This window comes from Daldinia caldariorum (assembly GCF_022478825.1).
Source record: "Daldinia caldariorum strain CBS 122874 unplaced genomic scaffold F4812scaffold_13, whole genome shotgun sequence".
Lineage (NCBI taxonomy): Eukaryota > Fungi > Ascomycota > Sordariomycetes > Xylariales > Hypoxylaceae > Daldinia > Daldinia caldariorum.
The window spans coordinates 119,149-145,649 of record NW_025953049.1 but is presented as its reverse complement, the minus strand read 5'-3'; the positions used below and the strand labels follow the sequence as shown (position 1 = coordinate 145,649).

The window sequence follows — 26,501 nt, the reverse complement described above, 5'->3', positions numbered from 1 at the left end:
CCGGTTATCCTCTATTACGTTAACCCCCTACGCTCATTTTATTCTTATTCTTCTTATTTTTTCGTAGTCGCGTTTTCGAACCTACTACGTATAGTAGAACTTTAGACGACATATTTTATTCAGACGACTACGTATTACAGCGCGGAAATTTGATACTCTTCGAACCGCAGATCAAATTCCTAAGTCAGGAATCTAACCTGTAAACTTGTGTATAACAAACTTCAAGCCAACCAAACGATTATCACCCTTGACTTTTCACCTCAATTTTAGCCAAAGACGAGTATTTGGCCTCGAAAACATACCTGTTGAACGAATCTCGCCATGTTCTTACCTCTCGATCTTGCATAAATATTGCGATATCGACTTATCGCTTCCCCTGATTCATAAGCCGCGCCTAACCCTCCAATTAAACGTAGAAAACATGTTAGCGGTACAACCTCGTCGGTTGTTGTCGCGACCGAGAGGTTTCCTACTTATCGCCGTTTTTGCAGCCACTCTGTACTGGACCCTGCTGCATAGCTATACCGCTCCTCATACGGCGAGGTGGTTTGCCGAAAACTCCGCGCCGGCACAAGCTCAGGTTCAAACTCAAGGTCAAAGTCAAAGTCAGGCACAAGCACAGGATCAGGTTCAGGCTCCTCTAAAAGCTAATGCTGAATCCAAACCTGTCCAAGCTCCCTTACCACCAACCGAGCCTAGTAACAACGAGAAAAATCAGCATGCCCAAATCGAAGTAAACGACCCGAAGAAAGAGGAGGAGTTGGAGGAAAAGAAGCATAAGGAAGAAGAGCAAAGAGAAGAATACGTACGAGAACAATTTGATAGGGAATATGATGCGCTTGCTAAGTAGGTTCAACCGTTTGTTGCTTTGCCGCGCGCCCTAACGATATTATTACAGAGAACCCGGTGCCGATGCTTTGTTTGGGCAGACTCTTAATACTCTAGATCCCGAAAAGGAACGATCCCTCACTATCGACGATCACTTAGCGCTTACCCAGAACAAACCAAGGTTCGCCGAGCATAACACCTACGTTTACAACCCATATCCCAAGTACAACGAAAAGGCGTGGCTTGCTGAGAGAGCCGAGCATGTATCTTGCGAAGGTCCAGGTGGCGCACCTGTAGGGGATGTATTGGTTTTCAAAGGCCAGCCCAAGAAGTTCCCTGAACCCGGATTTGGGAGCTACAGTGTCCTTGGCATGGATGGCAATTTGTGTTATGAGCGTGAGACACGGTTAGGTATCTATGGCTATAAGTCGGATAATGACCACTCAGCTTCGATGGTCGATTGGGATAGCGTTCGATGGGGCCAATTACAAGAGAAGTGTGCCTGGAAAAACAAGGCTCGCTACGATATGAAGGGGCAGTCTAATCCGTACCTGAGCACCGTGTACACGCGTCAAAACTCGAGCGCCTCGAGTGTAGATGGTGGCAACGAACGCGATCCTGGTGCTTCGGAGCTCCCTAGAGAAGACTTGAAGAAAAAGGGAACCTCGTCGATACGGCGAAGAAGGAGTCTTCTCGAAAGACGCACATCTGGCACGTCTAAACCCAGTACCGTCCGCGAAGAGAGAACCGCACTTCTATTACGAACTTACACTGGCAAGCAATATACCGAAAATGACAAGCAGGTGATCCGATCTTTGATCTCCGAGCTTTCCTTGCGCACCGGAGGTCTATATCAGGTGTTCCTCTTCGTCCACGTCAAAGAAAGCAACTATGCGATTTGGGAGGACGAGGAAGCTTACCAATATGTTCTGAAACGAAATGTGCCTCCGGAATTTAGGGACATTGCTATCCTTTGGAATGACGAGGCCACACAGAGCATGTACCCTAAGATCGACCCTAAGAAGGCGACTGTACATGTCTCGCAGTGGCTATCGGTTCAGAAGTTTGCCCAAGAGTTTCCCGAATTCGATTACATCTGGAACTGGGAGATAGACGCGAGACTCACCGGCCATAATTATGATTTTGTTGAAAAGTTGGTCACATTTGCCAAGCGTCAACCGCGACGAGGATTATGGGAACGCAACGAGCGCTACTACATACCATCCGTTCACGGTGATTACGACACGAAGTTCCGGAAAGAGGTTGAGCGCGTATCAGGGAAGGAAACCGTCTGGGGCCCGCCAAAACTGCCTTTTGTTAACCCTGTAGGACCGAAACCACCTGTTGCAAAGCCTGAAGACGACGACTATGTGTGGGGCGTTGGTGAAGAAGCAGATCTGATTACCGTGGCCCCAATTTTCAACCCCGTTAACAGCTCTTGGATCATTGGTAACGAATTATGGGGATTCAACGATTCCACGCACGCAACTACAGACCTACCGAGGAGGGCTACTATTGTAACACACTCAAGAGTGTCCAAGAGGCTTCTCGACATCATGCACGTTGAGAACCTTCGCGGAAACCACATTGCATCCGAAATGGTTACGCAAACTATCGCGCTGCTTCACGGTCTTAAGGCAGTTTACGCTCCGATGCCGGTCTTCTTCGATAGACCTTGGAAAGGCAAGGACCTTGCCAGGTGGTTCAATGGCGGACCGAAAGGTGAAAGCGGAGGTGTCGGCTGCGCCATGGGCTGGGGACGAGAAGCTAGATACCGCGGAAGCACGTGGTATTACAGAGCAAATCCTCCCCAGCGACTGTACCTGAACTTCATGGGTTGGGAAGATACAAACGTAGGTGGCAAAGAGTGGGAAGAACTCTATGGGCGGCCCTGCTTACCACCGATGTTACTTCACCCCATAAAAGATGTCGAGCCAACGGAACCTGGGTTTAAGAGCGAATCGAATCTCCCTTATTCTTAAACCAACAGGTGTTGGGATGAAAGAAAGTTAAGGAATTTCTTCAATTCCTCCCGCCGTGCCAAAGGTTCAATTTTGGTGTAGCTTTTTAGACAAGCTAATATTTGGAAGCGTCCATTATTGCTTGGTCTCCCCCAAACTCTCGAGTCCTGTCTGCCCACATAACTGGGTTACTATGGGCTTCATCATCCTTCATCGGATGTGAACGACGCGAACGCTTCCGAGGACGCGAGAGCTTCGTGTTAAGTCAGCAGGTTCTTCGGTAACTAACCGAAAACATTGTTATCCTCGAGTTGAAAGTTTTTTTTTTTTTTTCCAAGATTCGTTATCGAGAAGTGAGTACGTTCAATACGACTCAGGCAGGGCAAGGACAGTGTAGGACAAACACGGCGAGGGATTTCAATAATCATCATCGCATCATCCGGCGTTTTCGCATTCCCAACCAGTCACAGGTCTGACATTTTACGGATAGCTTTGTCTCAGCTATGAGAGAAATTATTGCATGGTATACCCAAGGGTGTGGAGTCGGTTATGAGCAAACACCTGGTCCAAGGCGGATTAAAGCTCGTGGGAAGTTTTTGTTAACAGTAGATACGCTATATCATGTAAATACCCGCTTACGAATGAGCATATATATAAGTTGCACGATTATTTGCTAGCATTTGGGGCTTCAGCTGTGATGTATCTTACGTAGTGAAACTACCAGCTTGATATGTATGATGAACTACAGGTAGGTAGCTTTATTGGCAAATGAATAGAATATGTTTCCGGTTACTTTATATGTTCTTACCAGCTAACATTTGAGAATTACATTGTAAGTAAATATAGAGCCCCCCGCCCCTATTCTCCCCTTTAATGTTTTTTTAAATAACTTTTTCACTTAGGTATCTGGTAAGCCAGGCTTTAGCTCCGTTGAAAGTCCGAGTTGGAAAAAGCCAATAATAACCTCAAATCTTTCCTATTTGTTCTACTTAATGCCTTCACGAATATAGCTCGACTTGAGTCTTTCACTCAAAAATACCCAAGGTAAAGGATACCTGGACAATATGCTTTACATATTTAACTTAAATAACGCTCTATGATAAGAACTACATGTGAGGTACCTAACCTAAAGGGAACTGATATTTTGGTAGATTTATCAATCTACTAGATATTTATGAATAGAATATTAATTAATGTCTCTACCAACTGTAATTATGTTATATGTTTTTGCAAACGAAAGGAATGTTTTCTGCTTGTGTGTTCTAATATATAGTCGCTCGAAAAGAAAAGGGGAGAAATTAATACTCGGAGTATTTACTGGTAGGAGGTACCTAATATATGCTGCCACTTTAGGGAATAACTGGTCTCTCGTCGTCGCTGTTGACCGCGTCTTTTCCCTTCTCCGAGGGGGAGCCGGAACTTGCTACCGCTGTTGCTACTTCTTGGTCTCCGGGCATGTGTCCGATGATTTCCTCGAATGTCTGTCGGGGTTATAGTGTTAGCCCATGCAAGTTACCCTTCTTTGGAGAGATAAAACGGGGGGAGGCGGGGGTGAGTTGGAAGAAGGGAAAGAGAGAATTACCGGCCCCTCGAATGTTTTGCCGTATGCAATCCAGTACGCGCCTACTACGACCAGGAAGATACCAATTACGACAACGACGTAGTCTGTTTGGAATTGGTTAGCGAGGATTGGTTATTGACGCCTAGATATGGATCGCGGGATTCACATACTCATCTGGTCTGCCGAGACGGGAAGTTCAGTCGGGAAGCAGAAGAACTAGGTAGCACCCTGTTAGCAACTTTGTTCAATCAAATGCGTTTGTCCCCCACCCCTCTCCACACACACACACACACACACACACACCCGTCCTCCCCGAAATAATAATACATACCACAGAAGTAACGATAACAAAGACAGCGGCCACGGCGTTGAGCGCCCAGCCAAACCTCCCCAGCGCGAAGTAGGCGTTCTCGGCCTGGTACTGGCGCAGGACGGCGCGGCCGCGGACCAGCAGGACGACGACTGGGATCACGTACGACACGTTGAGGAATATGGTCGTGCTGGCCGCGTACGCGCTGAAGGCGACCGAGGGCCCGAGGTACAGCAGTCCGAAGAGGACGTTGAATGCGAAGGTGAGCACGATGGTGCGCACGGGGACGTCGAGTTTGGGCGTGATGTGCGCGAAGCTAGGGGGAGAGAGAGGGGAGGCGTTAGTTTGAAGGGGGGAAGAAGGGGAAGGGGAAGGGAAAAGAAAAGGGGGGGAGTTGGAAAAAAGAGAATGGGCTGCTACTGCTGCTACGCACTAGTTATGATACATGATACCCTTGTCCCGCGCCATCGCATACAGCAATCTACTCGAGCTGGTCACGCAGCCGTTCGTGCCGTTGATAAAGCACACGGCCAGCATGAGTGTCAGCACGGTAGCCGCGGCTCTGTTCCCGGTGCCCTGGAGGATCAGCTCGGCGATGGGCATGTTAGTCGGGGTGTTCAAGACGGTCTCCGGATCGGTAATGCAGAACAGGATAACGAGGATAAACGCGACGCCCGTCACCCCCCCGACCACGACGGCGTAGATGATGGCGCGCGGCGCGTCGACCGCGGGCCGCGGCATCTCCTCGGTCATGTGCAGGGCGGCGTCGAAGCCGATGAGCGACAGCGCGCTCTGCAGCAGCCCCAGGATCCAGGCCATGCCGTCGGACCAGCCGGTTTCGTTCTGGAACTCGGCGAACACGAAGTCCGCGCCGTTCTTGTCGGACGTCGTCAGCAGCACGATGCTGATGACGACCACGCCCAGCAGCGACCAGTACAGCGCCGCGTCGTTCCACCGCCCCAGGATCCGGTTCCCCCAGATGTTGGCGCCCGTCGTGAAGGTTACGATCGCGAGGAAGATTAGGTACGTTCGCCATTGCTCGATTGCGTACGCGCCGTTCGAGGCGATGACCGCGGCCGCGGAGATAAATTGCGCTGTGGTGCGGAGATATCGCGTTAATATTCCCGGCTTACTGGTTTCCAAGTTCCCAAGAGTGACGGGAAAACTCACCAGCAAAGAAACCCTCAGTCGTTACAAGCGTGAGCCAACCCGCGATATTCGTCCAGCCAACCCAAAAGCTCTAGATATATGGAACACGCACAAGTCAGCTTCGTCTTCGTTCTTCCTCTTCCCTACCAACTAGTCTTTTTTCCCTCTCCCCTTCGTTTTCTTTTCCCTTTCCTCTTATATTAAGTAAGTAAGTATCGTCTACATCACGTACCATAGCCCTTTTCCACCGATCCGTGCACAGCGCGTACACGAAATGGTACTGTCCGCCCGCCGTGGGCCATATCGCTGCCATCTCGCCGAGACTAGCGGCGAGGGCCAGGTTGCATAGGACGCAGAATACGAAGCCGTACAGGAACGAGACGGAGCCCCCTGAAGGTAGCACGAGGCCGATCGAGCCAGCCAGCGCGATCCATGTGCTGGCGTGCGGTTAGCACTACTACTGCTGCTGCTGCTACTACTGTCAGGGCAGGACTCACTTAAGAATAGCGAACGTCAAAGCGACCATTGTCAGCCTCGACAGTCGCGGCTGCAGGCGCCCTTCGCCAGGTGGCTGGGACTCGGTATGCAAAGACATCTTCGCGTCGAAGTGTTGAATCTGTCGTCCGGATGCTACTCTCCAGCGATGCGTTGAGAGAGAAACTACTGACTACCTTGCATGAGATATATATGAATACCACACAGTCGGGACAGGCGTAAGGGCGAGAAGGAATAAGCAGCATACGCCCTTTTAAATACATTACAGATCTTATTATCTACAGCTTTTGACTTAGATTACATACGCCCATCCGACAGCTAGCTTGCTAGTCTAATATCCAGAGACGTGCATACATCGTACAGAGCAGCCCGGAGGCGCATTGGATAAACCAACCAAAGCCGATATCATGACAATATGATACGCACGTGTTAGCTTAGCTTAGCTAGCTTAGACCAGATCCCAGATATTGAACACCCTAGATTACCTACCTAGGTAGGCAAGGGGAATAAGTCATCTCACCTAGCCCAGCTAGCTCAAGCCTTGCCGTTATTACCTCTGGTGATAATTTATACACCATACCTACTTCGTCCCCTTTCGCTTTTCCCTTCCCCTTCCCTTTCCCGTTTAGAAACAAACGGTATAAACAGAAGCAGGAGCAAATAAACAACTCCTACCTCACACTCACACTCACGCTCACGCTCACAGAGCAGAATAAGAACAAGAAGAATAAAGAAGCTCACGTAATTCGAAACTCGGTCAATCTCGACCGCCCCTCTCCGACTCTCTCTCTCTGTCTCTTCCCACCCAATCCCTCCCCCCAGCAGCGAAAAGATAAGATGACGTTTCTCCTCCTGCTGCTGCTGCACCCCCCGGACCCCCTAATCCGGCAAGCCACGAATTTCTGCAGCAAACACTCACGGGCCTTCGCATTGGCCCCTCCCCAGCTTATCATTGGGTCCGCGCCATGGCCTGGCCTGGTCTGACCTACATTACCACCACCAACTTGCATAGGTACATACATTAGCATTAGGTAGGTACCTACCTACAGTACCTTTTGAGGAGGAGAGAGGGGTGGTTTCACGGGAACAGGAATGTTGTGTGCCCATTCTTCTCTTCTGGGTATATTTCCATTCCGCTTATGATCATGATAATCAGATCAGACGCTTAGGTACCTAACCTACCTACCTTAGGTAAGTATTCACCGCTTCTTTTTTAGCTCGATTTCCCTCTGCCGCCGCACGGAAAACGCGTTCGTGCGACGCGGAGTCTGGCGGCGGCGGTACCATACAGGAGGCTTATCCGTTCTGCGTACGCACGCAATATTTCCCAATCCTTTTAATTATTTATTATTGTTATAATCTTCCCCTCACTCCTACATCTCCGATGTTACCGCCGCTTGTATATACCTACCTACCTACCCGGGTAAGGGAGGCCAATGTTTATCTAAGCTACATCCATGATAAGTAGATCCCTAGAAGTTGGGTTATTCCCACGTTATTATCATCAATCTTTACTAGGTACTGATCCGAAATCCTGTCTCAAAAACCAGGAATTGCACCCAGGGGTGTCAGAACCTTGTTAGATCCCGATCGTGAGTTCATTACTATCTGACCTGTTCTCTGTCTCTTTCTCTCTCTGTCTGTCTCTCCCGGTTGCAAGCGAAGCGGGAATATCTGTTCGTTCCGGTTCGTTAGAACGGCGATAAACTAGTAGTAAAGTAGGCCCCGGATATGCACTTTATGTTCGGCTACATTCTTCCATATTACATGCCAACCCGCGTGTGCCTCGGGTTGCACACGCGTATTCCAGAGCCATGGGTACGCCGTTCGGAGCAAATCCGAGAGACGAGAGCCCCCAAATCTAGGATATCGTACGTGATTTCAGGTCTTAGATGAGCGCTCCTTGCTGCTGTTGCCGCTTTGCTTAAGGTAGGGAGGTATATATTTGTGTGATGGGGATAAGGGGACGACAAAAAGTAATTATTCAACCAGAGATGAAATTATTATTCATAAGTTCAGCGGCTATCACGAGTAAACTACTACCTGGTAGTTGTTAACTAGTTAAAATGCGCGTTTAAACCAATAACACAGTCGCGGGTTATTGCCGGCCTGATGCAGCAGCGGCGGCAGTAGGAACGTTGTTATTGCTTAAAATAAAAACTCCCCATGAAGATCGTTCCCGTTCGTAGACTAAGCTGGGTGTCGTTGGATAGGTTGATGAGCGACAAACAGCAAAATGCTGGTCGAGGGCTCGAGCGCCGTGCTTCCCATTTTCGTGCCGCATTGGCATCGTCGAGGCTTTCCCGATTCTGGACGTAAGGGACCCACGCGGAAGCTAGGTTCGCAGAGCCGCTAAGCTTGGATGGATCGTAGAAAAGAAAGCTTGGAAGGACTCTGCGATCGCTGGACACATATAGGCTTAGGTAGGCTAGGAGGGATGAGCTCTCTCACGGCCGTGTATCGACGAAGGATTCAGTAAACTATTGCAAAATAGGACTTCTTATAAGGGCCGAATTAGGAGTAGATGTGTGTATGAACCAGGTGTTTGCCTATGACCGCACCCGTGTAACGGACAACGGCCCCCATATACAGCTCTCTATTGGGAAAACAAAATGCTACGGCACTGAGGGGTTACGCCCGCGGGATGCAAGCTGGAGATGCAGTGTAAGGCAATAAGATCGTGGACCTGCTGCACCAGTGGAGGGCTGCATATTGAGTATCAGGGATTCCGCCAAGCCACCAACCGCTGAAATATTCCAACATAGCCAATGATCGGACCCAGCTCGTTACGTTGACGCGGCCGACGGGGTCCAGAATAGGACCACGAGGTAGCAGTAGCAGTAGCAGCTGTTGAAATTTCGGGATTCTGGCACGAACTGAGCTGTTGCTGGGGTTTGGTTACTGACCTGCAGAAACCGTATCTCTCCCCGCACTGCAGTGAGACGTTTCTGCGAATAAAGTAGACGACAGTGTAGACCCTAGGCATATAAAGTCCAAGCATATGGTCGTTAATAGCTTGGATGCTGTCTTCATCCCCATCGTCTCTTAAAACTCTTATTCAAGTTATAGCCACCTAGTTCGAGAATGTCTACTACCGTTCGCGTCGGTGCCGTCCAGGCTGAGCCAGTATGGCTCGACCTTAATGGGGCCGTCGACAAGACTATCTCCCTCATCGAGGAGGCTGCAGCAGACGGTATCCAGGTGCTTGGGTTTCCAGAGGTATGGATTCCTGGATATCCGTGGTAAGTTCAGCCGGTAGTTACAAAGGGATCGCGACACTAACGTCAACTTGTTTGCTCCAACATAGGTCCATGTGGCTTAAAAGCGTCATCGAGAACACTCACATCATCCACGAATACATGGCAAATTCGATGCCTCGGGACTCCGAACATATGAAACGTATCCTCGCCGCTGTCAAGAAAGCCGGTATGTTCGTGGTCCTCGGGTATAGTGAGAGAGATGGTGGTAGTCTCTACATGGCCCAATCTTTCATCTCGCCCGAAGGTGAAATAGTCCATCACCGACGGAAGATAAAGCCCACACACGTGGAACGCACCGTCTGGGGTGAAGGTCAAGCCGAATCCCTCAAGTGTGTTGTGCCCTCAAAATTCGGTAATATTGGCGGTTTAAATTGCTGGGAGCACTTACAACCTTTGCTTCGCTACTACGAATACTCACAAGGAGTTCAAATACATATTGCGAGGTCAGTCTTAAACTTTGTTTACCTACTCTCCTTCCCCGATATCCCTTGCTGATCTGAATGTAAAGTTGGCCTGCAGCGTTTGAAATGCCGGATCCCTCTAAGGTCGCGTGGTTATATCACGAGACAGGGGAAGCAAGCAACCGAGCTAGTCAATTCATGGCCATAGAAGGGCAGTGCTTCGTCCTCGTCGCATCACAAATCCTCACCGAGAAGAACTTGGAAAAAACTAACCTTTCCGGCAACCCAGTAACCAAGACGGTAAGACCCTCCCATTTTCCCCGCTACTCCGTAACAATACTAAACACAACTGCTTTCCAGCCCGGTGGTGGCTTCTCCATGATTTTTGGACCCGACGGCAAACCGCTTTGCGAACCTATTGACGCTGGCGAAGAAGGTATCCTCAAGGCGGATATTAATCTGCGGGATATCGATTATCCCAAGGCATTCATTGATGTCGTCGGTCATTACGCTAGACCGGATCTGCTAAGTTTGCTGGTGAATCCCACCCAAGATTTGCATGTAACAAAAATGTCTAAATAGATGCGGCTATAACTAGCTCGCCAAGATGGCTTATAAGAGATTATAGGAGGCTATGGCAGTAGTCGCGATAATGATAATAATGATCATGACGACGGCGACGATGATGGTGTGACAACTATATGGTAGACCGTGACTGATGACGATGTCCTTTTTCAGATACACCAAGGCGCGGCGATATCTAATTTAACAACGTTCCACCACTTAGTATTAGAGGTTCGGCCGCTATCGGCCTGAAGATCCTGTTGTTTCCAGTATGACTCAATTATATCACGGAGAACGAACACATTCCCGATGTGTCTTTCGTTATCCATTTTATCGAGCGTCTGGAGGATCATTATCCTCTGCTGGTCGTCTTCGGTTTCGCAAGCAATGACAAAAAGCGGCCACGGACTCGTGCAGACGTCAAGCCGTTTCAAGGAATCAAATGCTAACTCTAGATACATTGATCTGAGCTCTTGGTTGTGTGTGCAGTCACCTGTTCTTTGTAAGTAGAGAAAGGCCGCGATTCTATAAAGCTCGGCAGTCGTTTTGATCCGACTCCTTTCTATCGGTGGTATGTGACTCGCGTGGATGGGGTCAAGATCCTGCGTTAGGTTCGCTATTCGACTCTCAATCTTGCGCCATTCGTCCGCCTTTCGAGCACGTTCTTCCGGGTCATACTCTAGAGACCCTCCCCAAAGCTCGACGGCACGAAGATTATTCACGTAGCTAATAATTTCCATAACCTCAACAGAGCATCCGAGCGATCCTATGATCTATTGGCTGTCAGCGGCGATTATCCTTTGTTGCCAAGTTAGCAGGGAAGAATACCAATGATTTATCAAAGTTCGTGTCATGTAAGAGTTCCAGAGACGCCGGGCATCTCCCGTACTGGAGTGGCTGGCTGAAACCACCCAGAATCTCGTGGTAAAGAAACCAGGTATATAAGAAACCGTACTGTAGCCGCCCGCCGTGAATACTGGCGAGCTTTTGTAGTATGGTTTGGGCACCGCGGAGGTGCAGGTTCCAATTGCCTTCTGTCTCGTCGAAGACCTTTACTTTCGGTTAGCATGTACGTATAAAGAAAGCGAGAGATAAAGTTCCCACATTGTAAACACAGAGCATCATCGACGTAGCCAGCTGCGTCTCAGTTATGCCAATAGACTCGCTCGACAGGGAAGAAGATAAGGATCGAAGGGCATCAGCTTTGTAGGAGAGCGCTTCTTCCGAACCCCAGAGGTGAAAAGCGGATACAGCAAGCATGGCATTCCGAAGGCCGTTGGAGGCATTGCCGATGTTTGAGAGCGCCATTGGCAACAGATCGTCGCGGAATCCATTGTTGATGTCAATTGTGGATATCATTTGAGATAACTTATTCTGGTCTGATATAATAAGCGTCAGCAAGGGTTTTTTTTCGAGATGGAACTCGACAAGGATGTTACGGGCCTCGTTCTTACAGTAGCTAATAAGGTGAGACTCCCGCTCGTGAAGATTTGGGAATAAAGGTAGGCTTCGTCCCGGTCGCGGCTGAGCGCGGATGATCGATAGGCAAATAGGCGATATGCCTTTCCTGGAAAGAGCTAAATCCGAGTAAGTCACGTTCAGGAACTGTTTTCCGTAATAGTCGGGATCAATTTTGTGGTGGTAGATCGTGTGATCCGGAAGTCGAGTCAGTCTGCGTCTACCGTCAGGCTGATCTGGCCACGCGAGCCGGATGCCGTAGCCTAGACATTCTCTCCCGGTGCGAAGGCAGTTGTTACAGGCTGGATAGCCGCGGTCACATCCGATCTTACGTCCTTTCCGAAGCGTTTAGTAAGTGTCGCGATTGCTGATGTTATACTCGAGAACTTACGTTTGCAGGTCCAACACCCCTGCGCTCGTCTAACAGTCTCCATTCCTTCGGCGTGCTGAGTGGTAGGTTTTTGTACGCCTAAGTCTTTAGCTTCAGACCTTGCCCGCGGGTTCTGAGCCTTGCATATTCAAAAACGGGTTTTGGACTTCTTTACAGTGGCGAGGCTGGGAAAGGCAGCCCGGCGGCGCAGATGCGAAGGCGGCAGAAGGGGGTATATTATCCACTCTGGCCCGATAACAGAAGAGATAGTCTACGCAGGTTATCTAATTCTCGAATCTGCCATCATACGACGCATTGTAACGATTCGAATGTACGGTTTAGCCAAGCTGGGCGACGCTGTCGATAGTATAGTCCCCGGGTGCTGGGTACATGGGGAATGTATGCCAGGTATGCTGGCTGTCCAAGTTTGTCCCCAGCGATATCGTACCGTCAGAATCTCCGCAATTGCACTTCTAACCAATTGGGACACTTCTTGCTGTGGGGGGTTGCTGCCACTCAAATCCCGAGTGACCGGATGAAGACCCCGAGCATATGGTAACTCAAATGTTTGATCGAGACGTCAAGACAAATACCACTTTACAACGCAAAACTTTTTAAAAAGAAAAGAAAAAAAGAAAAAAAGAAAAATTTAGCATAATTACCTTAGCTGCTTAGGTAGGCTAGGTAGGTACCTAACTAAGTAATAGGGGTAGAAGTAATATTGACAGCTAGGTAGTCGGCGAGGAGACCAGCCATCGGTAGTTCGGCGACCCAGGAACGGTACGATTTCTTAATGCTAAAGTCTTCGTTAAGCAGTCATGCTGACGAAATATCTGCGATACCATGGTCTTTGGTTATACGTCATGCTATGGCACCGTAACACTGTCATAAAGACAGGTTCAAACCCCATGAATCCCTTGTTCCCGAGTTCGTTATAAGCAACGGTGCCTTTGTACGACTCGAGATTTTCATATCAAGACAAGGAGGACAAGGAAACTCGGGCGGAATATTCCCGTCCATTAGTCGTCTAGACTGTCTAGACTGTCTGGGCCTTCTTGACAGCACACATCTTCTTGGCAATGCTTGATGTGTACTTTGATCAATCTTAGTACATCAATGGATTGGTGCCTATTATATGTACGAACACCAAACCGGCGAGACGACGGGTGATGCCGGAAATAAGCATTGCACGAAATAGAACGAGGATAAGAAGAGATCAGATGATGGAGATTGTCGCCATGCCAGGGGTTCCCCGCGGGAGCATCGCTCGGTACGACAACCAGGTCTCTTCATTGGATTAACAGCACCTAAAGTGCAGATGGCTGATAGAATGAGGTCTCGATATGGCAACCCCGTAAGCCCGCGGAACGTCCCGTCATGCAACATGTGAATTTAGGTTGACCCTGTGCCAGAATGTTGGGATTTGGGCGCTCAAAAGAGTAATTGTATCGGCCATCGTAGGAAGAATTGACTTTTTTACATCTTTGACTTACATGTGGCAGATTTGTGGGATGTGAACTCGGATTTACATTTTTTTTTTTTAACTTGCCGACGAACGACGTGGCTTAGGTAGGTACCGGCTGGTGGATTCAATGGGACAGCCTTGTGGCTTGCCTTATGTTACATATGACGTATGTACGTACACATAGTGCTATTATCCCCGTAGTTGGAGACTTTTACACTGTCACGTTGACTCTAACCATTTCGCTGAGTCGTAGTTACCCGGTCTTGCTTACCTAAATTGAGTCACTTCTCCCTGTCCGTTGGAACTTGGCAGCACATGAATACATAGTACCTGATTAGGAAACGACCGAGGTTCAATTGACACGTGCAACAACCGAGAAGGGCAGCTTCGTCACCCTTACATAGTGTTAGGTACTTACCTGTAGTTGTTCTTATCTAACTTCGCTGAAGCTTCTTCAATTTCCAAAGACACTTGACTTTGTTTACAACTTTCATCTTTTTAGTACTGCTTCATTCCGCGTCATCACCTACCACGAATCTTCTATCATTACGACTACATTTCCCAATCGCGCCAGCTTTTTAGCTTTACCAGTGTCGCAAAGATGGGATTGAAGAACGGTACGAGGACTTCCCCAAACCACACCACCGCGTACAAGACTAATAGTTACCGTTCTCACAGACAAGTTTCCTTCCTCGGCAGCCTTCGACGCTATCAACGAGGCGTTACAAAACGAAGACGAACGCAAAGATGCTATCAAGCAAGGCAACGCGGTCTTCGCCTTTACCATCAAAAACAATGACGGCGAGACCGAGAGCTGGCACATCGACCTTAAAGAGAAGGGTATCGCCGGCCCTGGTCTGGGCGAGAAGCCCACAGGTAATACCGCATTGCAGTTTAATCACGGAGTTAATTTATATAGAGCTAGATACTGATCCGCTGCGACCTACAGTTACCCTATTGCTTTCGGATGAGGACTTTGGCAAGCTTGTAGCTGGCCAGGCCAACGCGCAACGATTATTCATGTCCGGACAGCTCAAGATTAAGGGGGACATGATGAAGTCGACTAAGCTACAGCCTATCCTGGCTAAAGCGCAAACTAAGGCGAAGCTATGAGAGATGCTTATATGTTGCTAATAAGTCGTTTTGTTTAATATTATTAAGAATTAAATAAAAACTTTGTGACAATATAAGCAGCTACTTGAGGCGTCATATCATCAACTTTACGTAGTCCGTCAACTTAGTTTGTTTCGGCCGGGACATTCACCTGAATCTATTTTTACAGTGTATAAAGGACACAACAGTATACCCCGGGGCATCACGGTGATACTTACAGAATATCCATTTCAGTACTTTTTCTAAGTTATTAAATACCCCTAGGTACTTACACAGCTGGACTGGTTGTCTCACAGTGATAACTAAACCTTGGCCCTTGGGTACTCAGACGAAGACGTATGTACATATGCATACAGATTGCGTACAGATCTACCTAATATAGATATTACTCATTTATGTAATACCATCGATTCGGACGTACTGACAAATATATATCAGATAAACATGTGATGTCGCGTTTAGACTTATTTTAGGTCGTTATTGGATAGGAGGTCGGTAAGCTTGTAAGCCAGTCTGCCAATATATCTTACATATTAAAGCAAGCTGCAGATTTCCTTAATCCGGCCAAAATATTTGATCGTTAATAAAGGAATTTTTATCAAAAGTCGTACAACCTTATCATGTTTTCATTGTCTAGAACTCAGGTACTATCTAATAACAATGAAATGGCACGTTGAAATTCGCGTATACCTACCTATCTTTTTGTTATGATAAAGTACCTAAAAGCTCAAAGCGCGCTAAAGGTGCGGGACCTGAATGGGTTATGGATGTACACAGGTACGGATCCAAATTTGAAAGGTGGCCTGTGCTCCTTTAGCTGCTGGGTACCTACTACCTAATGTAAATGGAAGCTACCAAAGCACGAGTACTGATGTACTGATACTTGAACTCAATTTTGTTGCAGAGCGCGTCTAAGGTTTCCTCCAATGATATAACGCCGTTACAAAAAATTCCAAGCTTTCCGTAAGGTGGATGTTAGGTAATGACTGTTTTCCGGCGGCAATAATACATTACACTCATTGGAAGTCATAGGTTTAGGTACGTACCTAGCCTACCCTTATTTTTTATTTTTTATTTTCCTTGGTGGTCACAGACCCATCACCCTAAATAATAACAATAATAACATCACTCCCAGTTATTTTTCCTTAAAGCAAATTCTTTTCCTAGCCTTGTTGTCGTCAAGGTGTTTAGGATCGCCAGGGCCATCCATCAAACAAAACTCACTTATCATTCAGATTTGTTTCAATTATTGCATGCCAGCATATTTTGAACTCTTCTGAGACCTGCCGCTAAGGCTTTTTTTTTTCTTTTCTAATTCTACATTTACCTTAGTCTCCATTCCACCTCATCATTCGTCAAAAACCCGTCTCCGGCTTTGGTCGCAGCTGGTCGCCTAGGCAATCTCAACATCGACCTCTTAACTACACCCCGACGCGTCGTCTATCATCCATCCCACACGCTACCCTTTCTTTTCCAACAACTCTAACTATCACGCGTTATCTATAGGAACTACGCATCCTTCGATAACCATTAATATACACACACACACAATGAATACCACTACACCTCTCAAACCTCGCCCCGCGCCGGGTCAACAAGGCTCGACGCCTTTTCGGTCTGCTTCAGCAAGCAGATTCCGATCCTCCCTCGTCCCCATGAATAGACCATCACCCGCGCGCGCTTCGCATGCCACAAGCAAAGTAGCTACGAGCACATCATACGGTCGCGATCTATTCCGTACCACTACTCCGCAAGCCTCTCGGAGTATCAAGTTTGCGCCTAACCTACCTGCGGAGGTGACAAAGACAACTCCAGGCGGCCGCAAATTTTCTCACAAGACCGCGCAAGGCGGCATGTATGGTATACCCTCTACTGAACCTTTCAAGATGAGGATACCGTCTCCCGATCCCGAACTCTCCGGCGAGGCTCTGTCCAAAGAGGTTCCTGATGATCCAAACCGCACAGGTACGATCTACGCAGATCAGTTCCTGGCCCATAAATGCCCCCCAGACTTCGATGACCTTCAGCGACGACAGTTTTTTTGCGTCCTTGATTTGCGAAGATTGAAATACGCTGCTGATGAGATCTTCGCGAAGAAGGATTGGAAACTGAATATAATGAACTTCGCGAAGGAATATGAGAAGAGCAGGGGGTTAATCATGCTACGATACGGATTATATGAGTTTAAGAATGTGAAGCCGTCGGAAGAAGTGCTCAGGAGGTGGAGAAAAGCCCACAACTTACCGGAGCCGGAATCGCAAGCGGAGAATGCGGCACCGGCGACTCCCATCCAGAGTAACCGTCGCCCTATGGCTTCGGCCGCTCCGTCGGTGAAGCGCAAGGCCGAGGAAGATCTGGCACCAAAGGATAACGCCCTAATGGCGTCGTCCACTGCCAGCCAGAATAAGCGTCGCAATGTTGCTCAGGAACAGGCCGATACCGCTCTTACAGGCCCTGCCCCCTTCAAAAAGAGTAAGCGTAAGGCTGATGAGACTGATGAACCAGATGAGAACCAGCCCAATAAAGTACAAAAGGCCACCCCAACTGCAGCCAAATCTAAATTTGAGAGTATCCTCAACAATGCTCAGAGTGGCAGCACCTCGCCTGTGAAGAGGGCACCCCTAACCCCCTTTGGGCCTCAGAAATCGAATGAATCCCCGAACACCAATCTCAATAGCAAATCGAATCCCTTCGCAGCTTCTACAAACGGGTTCAAACCTGCGACAGTCGAGGTTGTTCAGGAGGATAATAGCACTAGATCGGTGCTTAGCTCGCACAAGGTCGGATCAGCAGCACCGGCTAATAGCTACAGCAATATCTTCAGTTACCTTTCTGAGAGTTCTACCAGCAGTAGCGGTAACGAGAATGGCAACGCTGATGATGGCGACACTGAGTCCGAGTCTGAAGGTGAAGGAGCAGACGCCCAAGAGGCGTCAGAGAGTGCTCAACCTAGTGTTGCTAGTAGTGCCGGCACAAATACCCCTTCTACACAGAGCGGATCAGCTCTATTTTCCACAAATACTACCACTGCCGCTTCCAATATCTTCGGTAGCCTGGCAAAGCCTAGCGATCTCAGCTCGAAAGGAGGTCTCTTCGGGCGAGTTCAAATGGGGTCTAACGGACAGCCACTTCGAGCTACAGGCGATGTAGAAGTGCAAGTCGACGTTGTTTCAACAAAAGAAGCTGTTGTTGAAAAGAAACCAACTCAGACTCCTGCTAAGCAACCAGGTGACTTTACATTCGACGCGACGACAACACCAATATCCTTCGGTCCGCCGTCTAGTACTGTCAAACCACCCGCGACGATTTCCAAGCCAGATTCCACAAATGAATCTAGCAAGCCAGACGCCCCAACCGAGACAAAAACTACAGCATCCCTCTTTGGAGCCAGTGCTCCCACCAATCCGGCCTTCCAGCCAAGCGCTGCATCTCTGTTCGGTGCATCTACCTCCTCGTCTATTTCTACACCGTCAAAATCAAACGCCGCCGCCACAGCTCTCTTCTCAGCACAAAAGCCTGCTTCATCTTCTAGTTTATTCAGCCCTGCCCCCACTACACCTACTGCTAAATCATTATTTGGTGATGCCACGAAGGCAAATGGGACTGACTCTGCAACTACTAAAGAGCAGCAAAAGGCCGGTTCGGAATCGAAGGCTAGCGAGACACCTTCAGCTCCCAAAGAGGTCAAATCTCTGTTCGGCGCTTCAACTAGCACAGCTACTCAGTCTCAAGCCACATCGTTGTTTAGCAATAGTGTAAAGGTGACCGAGAGCCAAACAAACGGAACCTCTAGCAGCCAATCGTTATTTGGAAATACTCCGAAGGCCCCTGCGTCAAACTTGTTCGGCGGCTCTTCAAGCACGTCATCGTTCACTGCGGGTAACAGCAAAGTTAACGGCTCTGATACCCCTAAATCGTTATTTCATACTTCGAGCAAGTCAGCATCAGCCAGTTTTACATTCGGTGCCTCGCAGCCGGAAGCTACGCCTGCTACGCCTGCTACGCCTGCTACGCCTGCCACACCCGCAACGCCTGTACCTAAGTCATTATTCGGCTTCGATACATCCAAGCCAACTACTACAATGGGATCCTCGCTGTTCGGAGGCACTCCAGCCCCTGCGTCGAACATCTTCAGCTCTAAGAACGGCGAAGTAACGCCCGCAGAAAATAAACCGGCTACAACAACGGCACTATCGTTGTTCGGTAACAACTCAACCGCGAGCAACCTATTTGGTTCTAAGAGTGACAACGCAGGTGCCGTTGAGAAGAAAGTAGAGCCTCCGGCCTCGAACCCACCAAGCCTTTTCAGCAGCGCTCCCTCTACAGGGCCTTCTTTTACTTTCGGAGCCGCCAACACAACACCGGCGCCTGCGTCGACACCTGCAGCAGCGTCGGCAATGATATTTGGCGCGGGTACTAATGGCACCCAGGCCAATAATAACGAGCTGAAGAAGCCCGATTTCCAGTTTGGAGCACCTACAACCGGTTCAGCGTCGTTTACATTTGGTCAAGACACATCGGGCTCTGCTGGCTCTAGTTTCACCTTCTCGGCGGGCGGGAACGGGCAAGCGTTCAATAACCCCTTCGCCTCGAACTCGCCGTCGCCAGCCCCTATATTTGGTGGCCAGTCATCAGCACCAAATCCAATGTCTTCAAGTTTTACTTTTGGACAGCAAGCACCATCTACGCCTAATCCAGCCCCTGCTAATATGGGAGCCTCTCTCTTCGGAGCATCCTCCAACGCAAACAATGGGGCCCCCAGCTTCAGCTTTACTCAAGCAACACCAAACCAGAACATTTCGAATCCATTCGCTCCTAAACTCGCTTCGTCCTTTTCGGGTGTTGGGAATTTCCTGCAGGCGGGCGGTGATTCAACGGGAGCTAGTAAGTGGTCGAGTTTCTAGTAAACTATATCAGATATACTAACGCCTCCAGACTCGCCGTTCCCTGCACCCTCTAGCATGGGCACAACCCCAGTAAATGGTACACCAGAGCCACAGGCTCAACATGATGACGAAGAGGCCCCATTAGAGCAGATATCATTGATCAATGGAGGTCCGGGCGAGGAGGACGAGGTGGTTTTACACGAAGTGCGGGCCAAGGCTATCAAATTTATACCGATAGTCAAGGGCAGTGAGGATGAAGAGGAGCGGAAGTCACCATGGTCAACTCAGGGAGTGGGACCGCTACGGGTGCTGAAGAACAAGACGAGCGGAAGCGTGCGTGTGCTACTCCGTGGGGAGCCGAGAGGCCATATCGCGATGAACAAGGCTATCCTCCCAGATGTGGAATACAAAGCCAAGGAGAAGACAGTCAACTTTGTGGCAGCAAGCGACGACGGATCGGGTCTTGAGACGTGGGTTCTTCAGGTCAAAAAGCCGGAGTTTGCGCAACAGCTGGCTGGAGTACTGCAAGCAAACAAGAGCGCGAACAAGAAGTAGAGGAGATCGCTACTTAGTGAAACGGGATTTGGTAATGAATTTGTTATCCTGATTCGGAATGGCTTAATAACCGGGCGTTAATGGCGAAAAAAGGGGGGGATATAGTAGAGTATAGCATCTATATTGGCATTGTTTCTAACGTTTGTTGACGGGGACCGAAAAAAGGCATTCTGGACGGGACGCCTTGCCATTTGGGTGTAGGAGGTCACCGCGTCGTACAAAAATTTGGGCGTGTGTATTAACTATGCAAAAAAAAAAAAAAAAAAAAAAAAAAAAAAAAAATTTGATTGCATTCATGTAAACGCATCAATCTTGCGAATGCAAACTTTTGGTGGGTTTGGCGTGTGATAATCGTATTTTTCTAATGTATACTTTTTGGTTTTACTTATATAGCTGTCCAAGTAAACAGCTAGGTTAGTACTTACCTATCATTATGATGATGGGATGGCTTCCTTTAAGTGAGTTGTAAGCTCTGGGGAATTTATAACAGGTAGCACATTTATATATTAAGCTAAAAGTATCATTAGGTACCTTTGGTGAGTTGTACATAGCATGAGAGCTGCTGCCCAACGAAGGTTTCAGAGCTGCGGAGGGGGGAGTTAGGTACGGAACGTTTTAAATATTAGTGGGCACATATGCATTTCGTGCAGCGTAACGGAACAGGTTATGTGCATGTAACGACGTGCTAGTCGAAGCAATTGCCCTATCACATTCGGTATGTTGTATGTACATTCCCATTAGCTTAGCCAGTAACAATTCGTCTCTTTTTTTTTTTTTTTTCTCGCAACAGAAAATTTTTATTGAATGCCAGTCTGGAAAAGGCAAATATTTTGGCCGCGCAAGCTTCGGTTTCAACAATTACATAAAAAGCAGAAGACGACAGGTCGAGCTTTTGATTACTTATATTTAAATACCTACCAAGCTCGTCATCGTTGCTGCTTCGATAATAATACATCATCATTTTCTTCTGCCCCGTCCCGCCAACGGTATTATTATTCCACATCTACGCATTTCAAAATGTCGGAGGAGATTGTACACCCGACCATCAAGGGTAAGTTGAAAGAGCGAGCAACCATGATCAATGATGGATGATGCATCATCATTGTGTGTATCACTCACTAATCAGATCTCCTTATTTCTACATTTTTATATCTTTATATTTCCATATTTCTACTGCCCATGCCTATGCTCATGCCCATGCAACAATATCCCGTGCTTGCCAATGAGGCTTTACCAGCTTTACCAGCTTTACCAGCTTGGTTCTCATTTGCTCGACACAGTTTTGACGTTATTCGCATGCCAATCATGAACCAGAACTCCCAACGGGAACTCCTGAACTCCTTTGCCCCTCTGCCCCTCATCCACCCCTCACCCCTCCTTTTTTTTTTTTTTTTTTTTTTTTTATCTTCTTATCGTGTTGATCACGATTGTCCAACAACGTATTTGGAAGGTTCATGATACCTATACAAATATTTACATATACTCACATTTACATGTGGATGTCATTCAATATCTCATATCTCATATATTATGTATATTATCTTATATATTATAGACTGTGATATACACAACTTGATCTTGTCATGACCCTCATAATGCACTCACTTACAATTCATATTCACAATCACTCCAAATACAAGCTTTTTCCTCTTGCTAACAATGTCTCGCAGATGGCTGGTTCAGAGAAATCTCTGACATGTGGCCGGGTGAGTGAAGGCGGATTCCCCTTCTTTCCCTTCTGGCTAATAAGCCCCCAACATTACTCGTTCTAATGAAAAACCCCCTGGGTTTGTCATCGCAGGTCAGGCTATGACCTTGAAGGTTAAGAAGGTGCTACACCACGAGAAGAGCCAGTACCAGGATGTACTTATCTTCGAGTCCACCAACTATGGCACCGTCCTAGTCCTGGACAACGTCATTCAGTGCACCGAGCGAGACGAGTTCTCCTACCAGGAGATGATCACTCACCTGGCTATGAACTCTCACCCCGACCCCAAGAAGGTGCTGGTCATCGGTGGCGGTGACGGAGGTGTCCTGCGTGAGGTTGTCAAGCACGAGTGTCTCGAGGAGGCTGTCCTCTGCGACATCGACGAGGTATTATATTACTCTACTACACCTACCAAACTCATAACGGGGATATATATATAAATATATAACTAACTAATCTTGCGTAAAATCAAGGCTGTCATCCGCCTCTCCAAGCAATACCTTCCTGGCATGGCCGAAGGCTTCAAGCACCCCAAGGTGAAGGTGCACGTCGGAGACGGCTTCAAGTTCTTGAACGACTACAAGAACGCCTTCGACGTCATCATCACCGACTCATCGGATCCGGAGGGCCCCGCTGAGAGTCTCTTCCAGAAGTCATACTTCGAGCTGCTACACGGCGCTCTCCGCCCGGGCGGCGTTATCACCACCCAAGGTTGTACGTCTCCTTTATATCAGGCAAAGCAAACAAAAGTTCGGGAGTGTGGCGATTGGGTCAAACGGCACTGAGCTTTTTTTTAAAGTTGCCTGGTTGTTCTTAAACAACTCTAATTTTTCCTATGAAAAAAGGGGCCTACCTTGGTTGGGCTCCGCTGCTGCTGCTACTACTTCTGAGCTTTTCTCCTTCGATATCTCCTCTTCTTCGCCCGAAATATACCATCTTATTTTCTAGCTCGGGTCTTCAATCTAGGCTAAGATCTCCTATGTTCCCCTCACATATATACTCCCTCCTCCGATTTGATTTGATGATTTTTTCCTTTTTTTGGAATTAGTCCGCCCCCCAGTTTTTCAGAAGAGCCGTTTAGCTAACTCTTTTTTTCTACAATATAGCTGAGAACCAATGGCTCCACCTTCCCCTCATCACCAAGTTGAAGAAGGAATGTAACGAGGTGTTCCCCGTGGCCGAGTACGCGTACACGACGATCCCGACGTACCCGTCGGGCCAGATCGGCTTCATGGTTTGCTGCAAGGAGGCCGGCCGCGACGTCAAGAAGCCCCTGCGTTCCTGGTCCCCCGAGGAAGAGGCCCGTCTGTGCAAATACTACAACGCCGAGATCCACAAGGCTAGCTTCGTCCTGCCTACTTTCGCCGCCAAGGCTCTCCAATAGACGCCCGCTAATGAGATACGGTGAAAGAGTGAAAGGGAGGGTAGAGGGGTAAGGGGTAAAGAAAAGTAAAATGCGGTTGGTTAAGGTACCTAACCTAGTGGGTGTTATGAGATGACATGATGCCTCATGATTTACACGGGCCTCGAAAAGAGAGAAAGCCCATATATAGCCGTTGATAACTAATAAACTGGCTTATAACCAAAAAGGAATGACCGCGAATAGACATTTGTCGAATGTAAACTCTCGACACGACTGTGCATAGATACCTCTTGCATGTGTCACTTCTGTGTGTCCTTAATAAGTGTGCCTGATTAAAATTACTCGCAATTCCCGTAGCGTCGCTGTAAATGGTTGTTCAGCTGATGAATTCAAGATGAGCGGTCATGAGACAGGTTAGGTAAGGTAGGTAAGGTACCTTCGAACGAAAGTTGTCGAAGAGGTAATTTAGTTAGCTACCTAGGCCAGCTACTAACTAACCTGTCCAAGTTGCACGTATGGAGTATAGCTTGGAGATTATCCTTATTTCCTTTTTTTCTTTTAGCTAAGGTTAGGTTAGGTTAGGTTAAGTAGATGTTTCAAGTCATCGGGGGGCTAAAGAAATTCTCTAATTGTTATTAACTATGATTTTAGAGAAGAGGCTCCATACGCTACTATTTACTACAATCCTAGCGCGTCCCTTTCTCATCTGAAGCTTTTGTCGTAGGTATCTTTTATCCTATGGCGGGATTACATACCACATGCCTGGTATACTAGGCTGAGTACACACTTGCGTGGACGTACGGAAGTGATATATGATTAAAGATCTATCTATATACTTGTATACTAACATTCAGTACGACGGTCTATACTAGATAGGTTCGGTCAGGTTACGTTAGGTTATATCCTCCTATACAGGTTAGAGTAGACCAAGACCCTTATCCTTATACACATGTACCTAAGGTAGGTAGGTAGGTAGCAAACACCTCCCGCTGCAAGGGCAAGTTTAAGTTCAAGTTTAAGTTTAAGTCCAAGGCGAGGCTACGCTACGCTTTGACATATCCATATACCATACCATCCCCTATTCCAGATCCCTAGGTACCTACGTATCTATCTATCTAACCTTGGGTAATACATACATACCGAAGTCTAGAACGCCCTATAGATGTCGTTTGAATAAGATGCTATGCCACCTATATACCATGTATCTCCCCAAGGCGAGGTATTGTATTATACAAGGTAGGTACACAGACAAGCCGCCTAGGAGGCAGGTAAAGTCCCTAGGTTAGGGTTTTTCAGCTGAGAAGCAGGCTGGAGGCCCATGCACGCCACGCCACGCCACGCACGTACGCAACGCAACCGCCGCTACCACCTCCTCCTCTAAACGTGATGTGTGTGATACAGCAGCAGCAGGTCATTAGATACCACGGAACGGGATAGAAACATACCACATCACCACATCACGGAAGAACGGAACATACCACACCACATTACTACTACAGCAGGGCAGGGCAGGGCAGGGCAGAATTAGAGCAGAGCAGAATAGGGTTAAGATCAACTAACTTAGATTGGATTAGGTTAGGTTAGGCTAGGCTAGGTATTGCGTTGTACGTCCACAAGGTAAGGTAAGGCTTAAAAAAAAAAAGCAAGAGAAGACGCCAGTCATTTTAGTATTCCCCAGCCACCACGACCACGCGGTATCCCAAGATATCCATGTTGTGTGTTACATCTAACTAACTACAGGTACCTAATCTATCTATTTACCTAAGGTACTTATCTATATCCTACATAGCAAGACTCACCTGTCAACTACCTACCAGGTAGGTAAGTGACCCTTAACCCCCCTGCCCTTTCTTTCCCCCGTGTTTAATAAAATCCGCCTAGTAATAATACCCAAACCCTATGATCGTTAACCTAACCTAACCTAACCTACCCACGGATCAATCTATCATAAGGTACGACAAGATCGCGCAACGCGCCTGGGGTCTATTTCGACTTGGGTTAGGTACTTAGGTTGGCAGTGTACCTTGTATTGTACACCAAGCCGACAAGAGACAGACAAGCCCGGGATGTCGGTAGGTAAGTATGTATGCAGGGCAAGGCAGCTAGGGAGCTTAGCTTAGCTACTTAACTAGAAAGAAAAAGAAAAAAAAAAGATTTAAGCTATCTGAGCCGTTAGCTACCTATGTAGCTATGTTATCTTAGGCAGCTGGACGAGCTGGTAAGTTGTATCGTCGTCGATCCTACTACCGTGCCGCACGGCAGACGGGCGCTTAGCCGCCTATACGTGACGACAGGGCACCTATCTACATATATACATCGTTACCATTATATATATAGTCACGATATGTCCGGCACCTAGATATATCTAGCTGGCCGTCCTGCTTTTGCTTTGACTAATGTAGGTAGTAGCTTGTGCCTTACGTTGTCCTGGGGCAAAGCATCTTGCAAGAATATCCCGTTGTCAGCGTCATCCGGGCTCGCTCGTGGCGTGTGGGTCGGGAGACGAAAAATAAGGCCACTGATTTCTCTATACGTACCTAAGGTAAAAAAGTAGTGCACCGATGTGTCAAAGGTATGCAAATATGTAGGTACATAGTGTATATGGGTGTGATGAGACTATGTACCTAGGTGCTTACCTAGTAGTCTTTTTCTTTCTTTCTCAGCACCAGTGCCAATGCCGTGCCGTTCCGTAATACTAGCGTTCTCTGGGGGAGCATCCTCTCCTACACAACAAGGTAGTCTTGGCTATCGCGTGGGAGGGGTTCTGTAAGCTTACAACATCTTACTTACCTAGGTAGTCCAGGTAATATGACTCAAGTATCGAATACAACGGGCAGATTAAACTGCCTTAAAGATGAGACAAACGCTGCCAATTAGTGGAATACCGTTAGGGCTAGGTTAGGATGCTTTATCAATGCCATTTCGCTACCTTTTTGTCCCTCGTACAATACCTACTATATGGGAAGGTAGTGAAAGTAAGCGATCGACTAGGTACCTATACCGTTATGCCGTTGGGGTCCGTTGAAAAGACTTAGCCCCGCCATGTAACTCCCG

At 47.8% G+C, this 26,501-nt stretch overlaps 7 protein-coding genes across 7 annotated transcripts; 5 read left to right on the top strand and 2 right to left on the bottom strand.

The window, feature by feature from the left end:
- Positions 1-421: 421 nt before the first annotated feature.
- F4812DRAFT_460921 (uncharacterized protein) lies at positions 422-2,810 on the top strand (the record flags this gene model as incomplete). Its single annotated transcript, XM_047937782.1, has 2 exons — positions 422-846; positions 899-2,810. The coding sequence occupies 2 exons, from the start codon at positions 422-424 to the stop codon at positions 2,808-2,810; spliced, it is 2,337 nt and encodes a 778-aa protein (XP_047788257.1).
- An 801-nt stretch (positions 2,811-3,611) lies between these two features.
- F4812DRAFT_465854 (amino acid transporter) lies at positions 3,612-6,404 on the bottom strand (the record flags this gene model as incomplete). The annotated part of the gene is made up of 8 exons (XM_047938496.1): positions 3,612-4,270; positions 4,372-4,454; positions 4,521-4,566; positions 4,682-4,976; positions 5,094-5,754; positions 5,831-5,900; positions 6,042-6,246; positions 6,307-6,404. 8 exons carry the CDS (start codon positions 6,402-6,404, stop codon positions 4,139-4,141), a joined length of 1,590 nt encoding a protein of 529 aa, XP_047788256.1. The 3' UTR covers positions 3,612-4,138.
- Positions 6,405-8,794: 2,390 nt separating this feature from the next.
- Positions 8,795-10,623, top strand: F4812DRAFT_89741 (putative nitrilase). Its single transcript, XM_047939522.1, has 4 exons — positions 8,795-9,546; positions 9,612-10,007; positions 10,073-10,265; positions 10,326-10,623. Exons 1-4 carry the CDS (start codon positions 9,389-9,391, stop codon positions 10,545-10,547), a joined length of 969 nt encoding a protein of 322 aa, XP_047788255.1. The 5' UTR covers positions 8,795-9,388; the 3' UTR covers positions 10,548-10,623.
- On the bottom strand, positions 10,586-12,587 carry F4812DRAFT_89960 (fungal-specific transcription factor domain-containing protein). The gene is made up of 5 exons (XM_047939523.1): positions 12,379-12,587; positions 11,984-12,322; positions 11,634-11,908; positions 11,358-11,579; positions 10,586-11,302 (listed from the first exon to the last, which is right to left on the bottom strand). The coding sequence occupies exons 1-5, from the start codon at positions 12,419-12,421 to the stop codon at positions 10,700-10,702; spliced, it is 1,482 nt and encodes a 493-aa protein (XP_047788254.1). The 5' UTR covers positions 12,422-12,587; the 3' UTR covers positions 10,586-10,699.
- Positions 12,588-14,423: 1,836 nt separating this feature from the next.
- On the top strand, positions 14,424-14,935 carry F4812DRAFT_460917 (sterol-binding-like protein; the record flags this gene model as incomplete). Its single annotated transcript, XM_047937781.1, has 3 exons — positions 14,424-14,439; positions 14,501-14,698; positions 14,772-14,935. 3 exons carry the CDS (start codon positions 14,424-14,426, stop codon positions 14,933-14,935), a joined length of 378 nt encoding a protein of 125 aa, XP_047788253.1.
- Positions 14,936-18,929: 3,994 nt separating this feature from the next.
- On the top strand, positions 18,930-20,647 carry F4812DRAFT_435145 (uncharacterized protein). The gene is made up of 2 exons (XM_047934744.1): positions 18,930-19,819; positions 19,871-20,647. The coding sequence occupies exons 1-2, from the start codon at positions 19,018-19,020 to the stop codon at positions 20,374-20,376; spliced, it is 1,308 nt and encodes a 435-aa protein (XP_047788252.1). The 5' UTR covers positions 18,930-19,017; the 3' UTR covers positions 20,377-20,647.
- Positions 20,648-21,393: 746 nt separating this feature from the next.
- Positions 21,394-23,468, top strand: F4812DRAFT_451974 (spermidine synthase; the record flags this gene model as incomplete). The annotated part of the gene is made up of 5 exons (XM_047936282.1): positions 21,394-21,427; positions 22,047-22,082; positions 22,178-22,470; positions 22,558-22,798; positions 23,191-23,468. The coding sequence occupies 5 exons, from the start codon at positions 21,394-21,396 to the stop codon at positions 23,466-23,468; spliced, it is 882 nt and encodes a 293-aa protein (XP_047788251.1).
- Between the last annotated feature and the right edge of the window lie 3,033 nt (positions 23,469-26,501).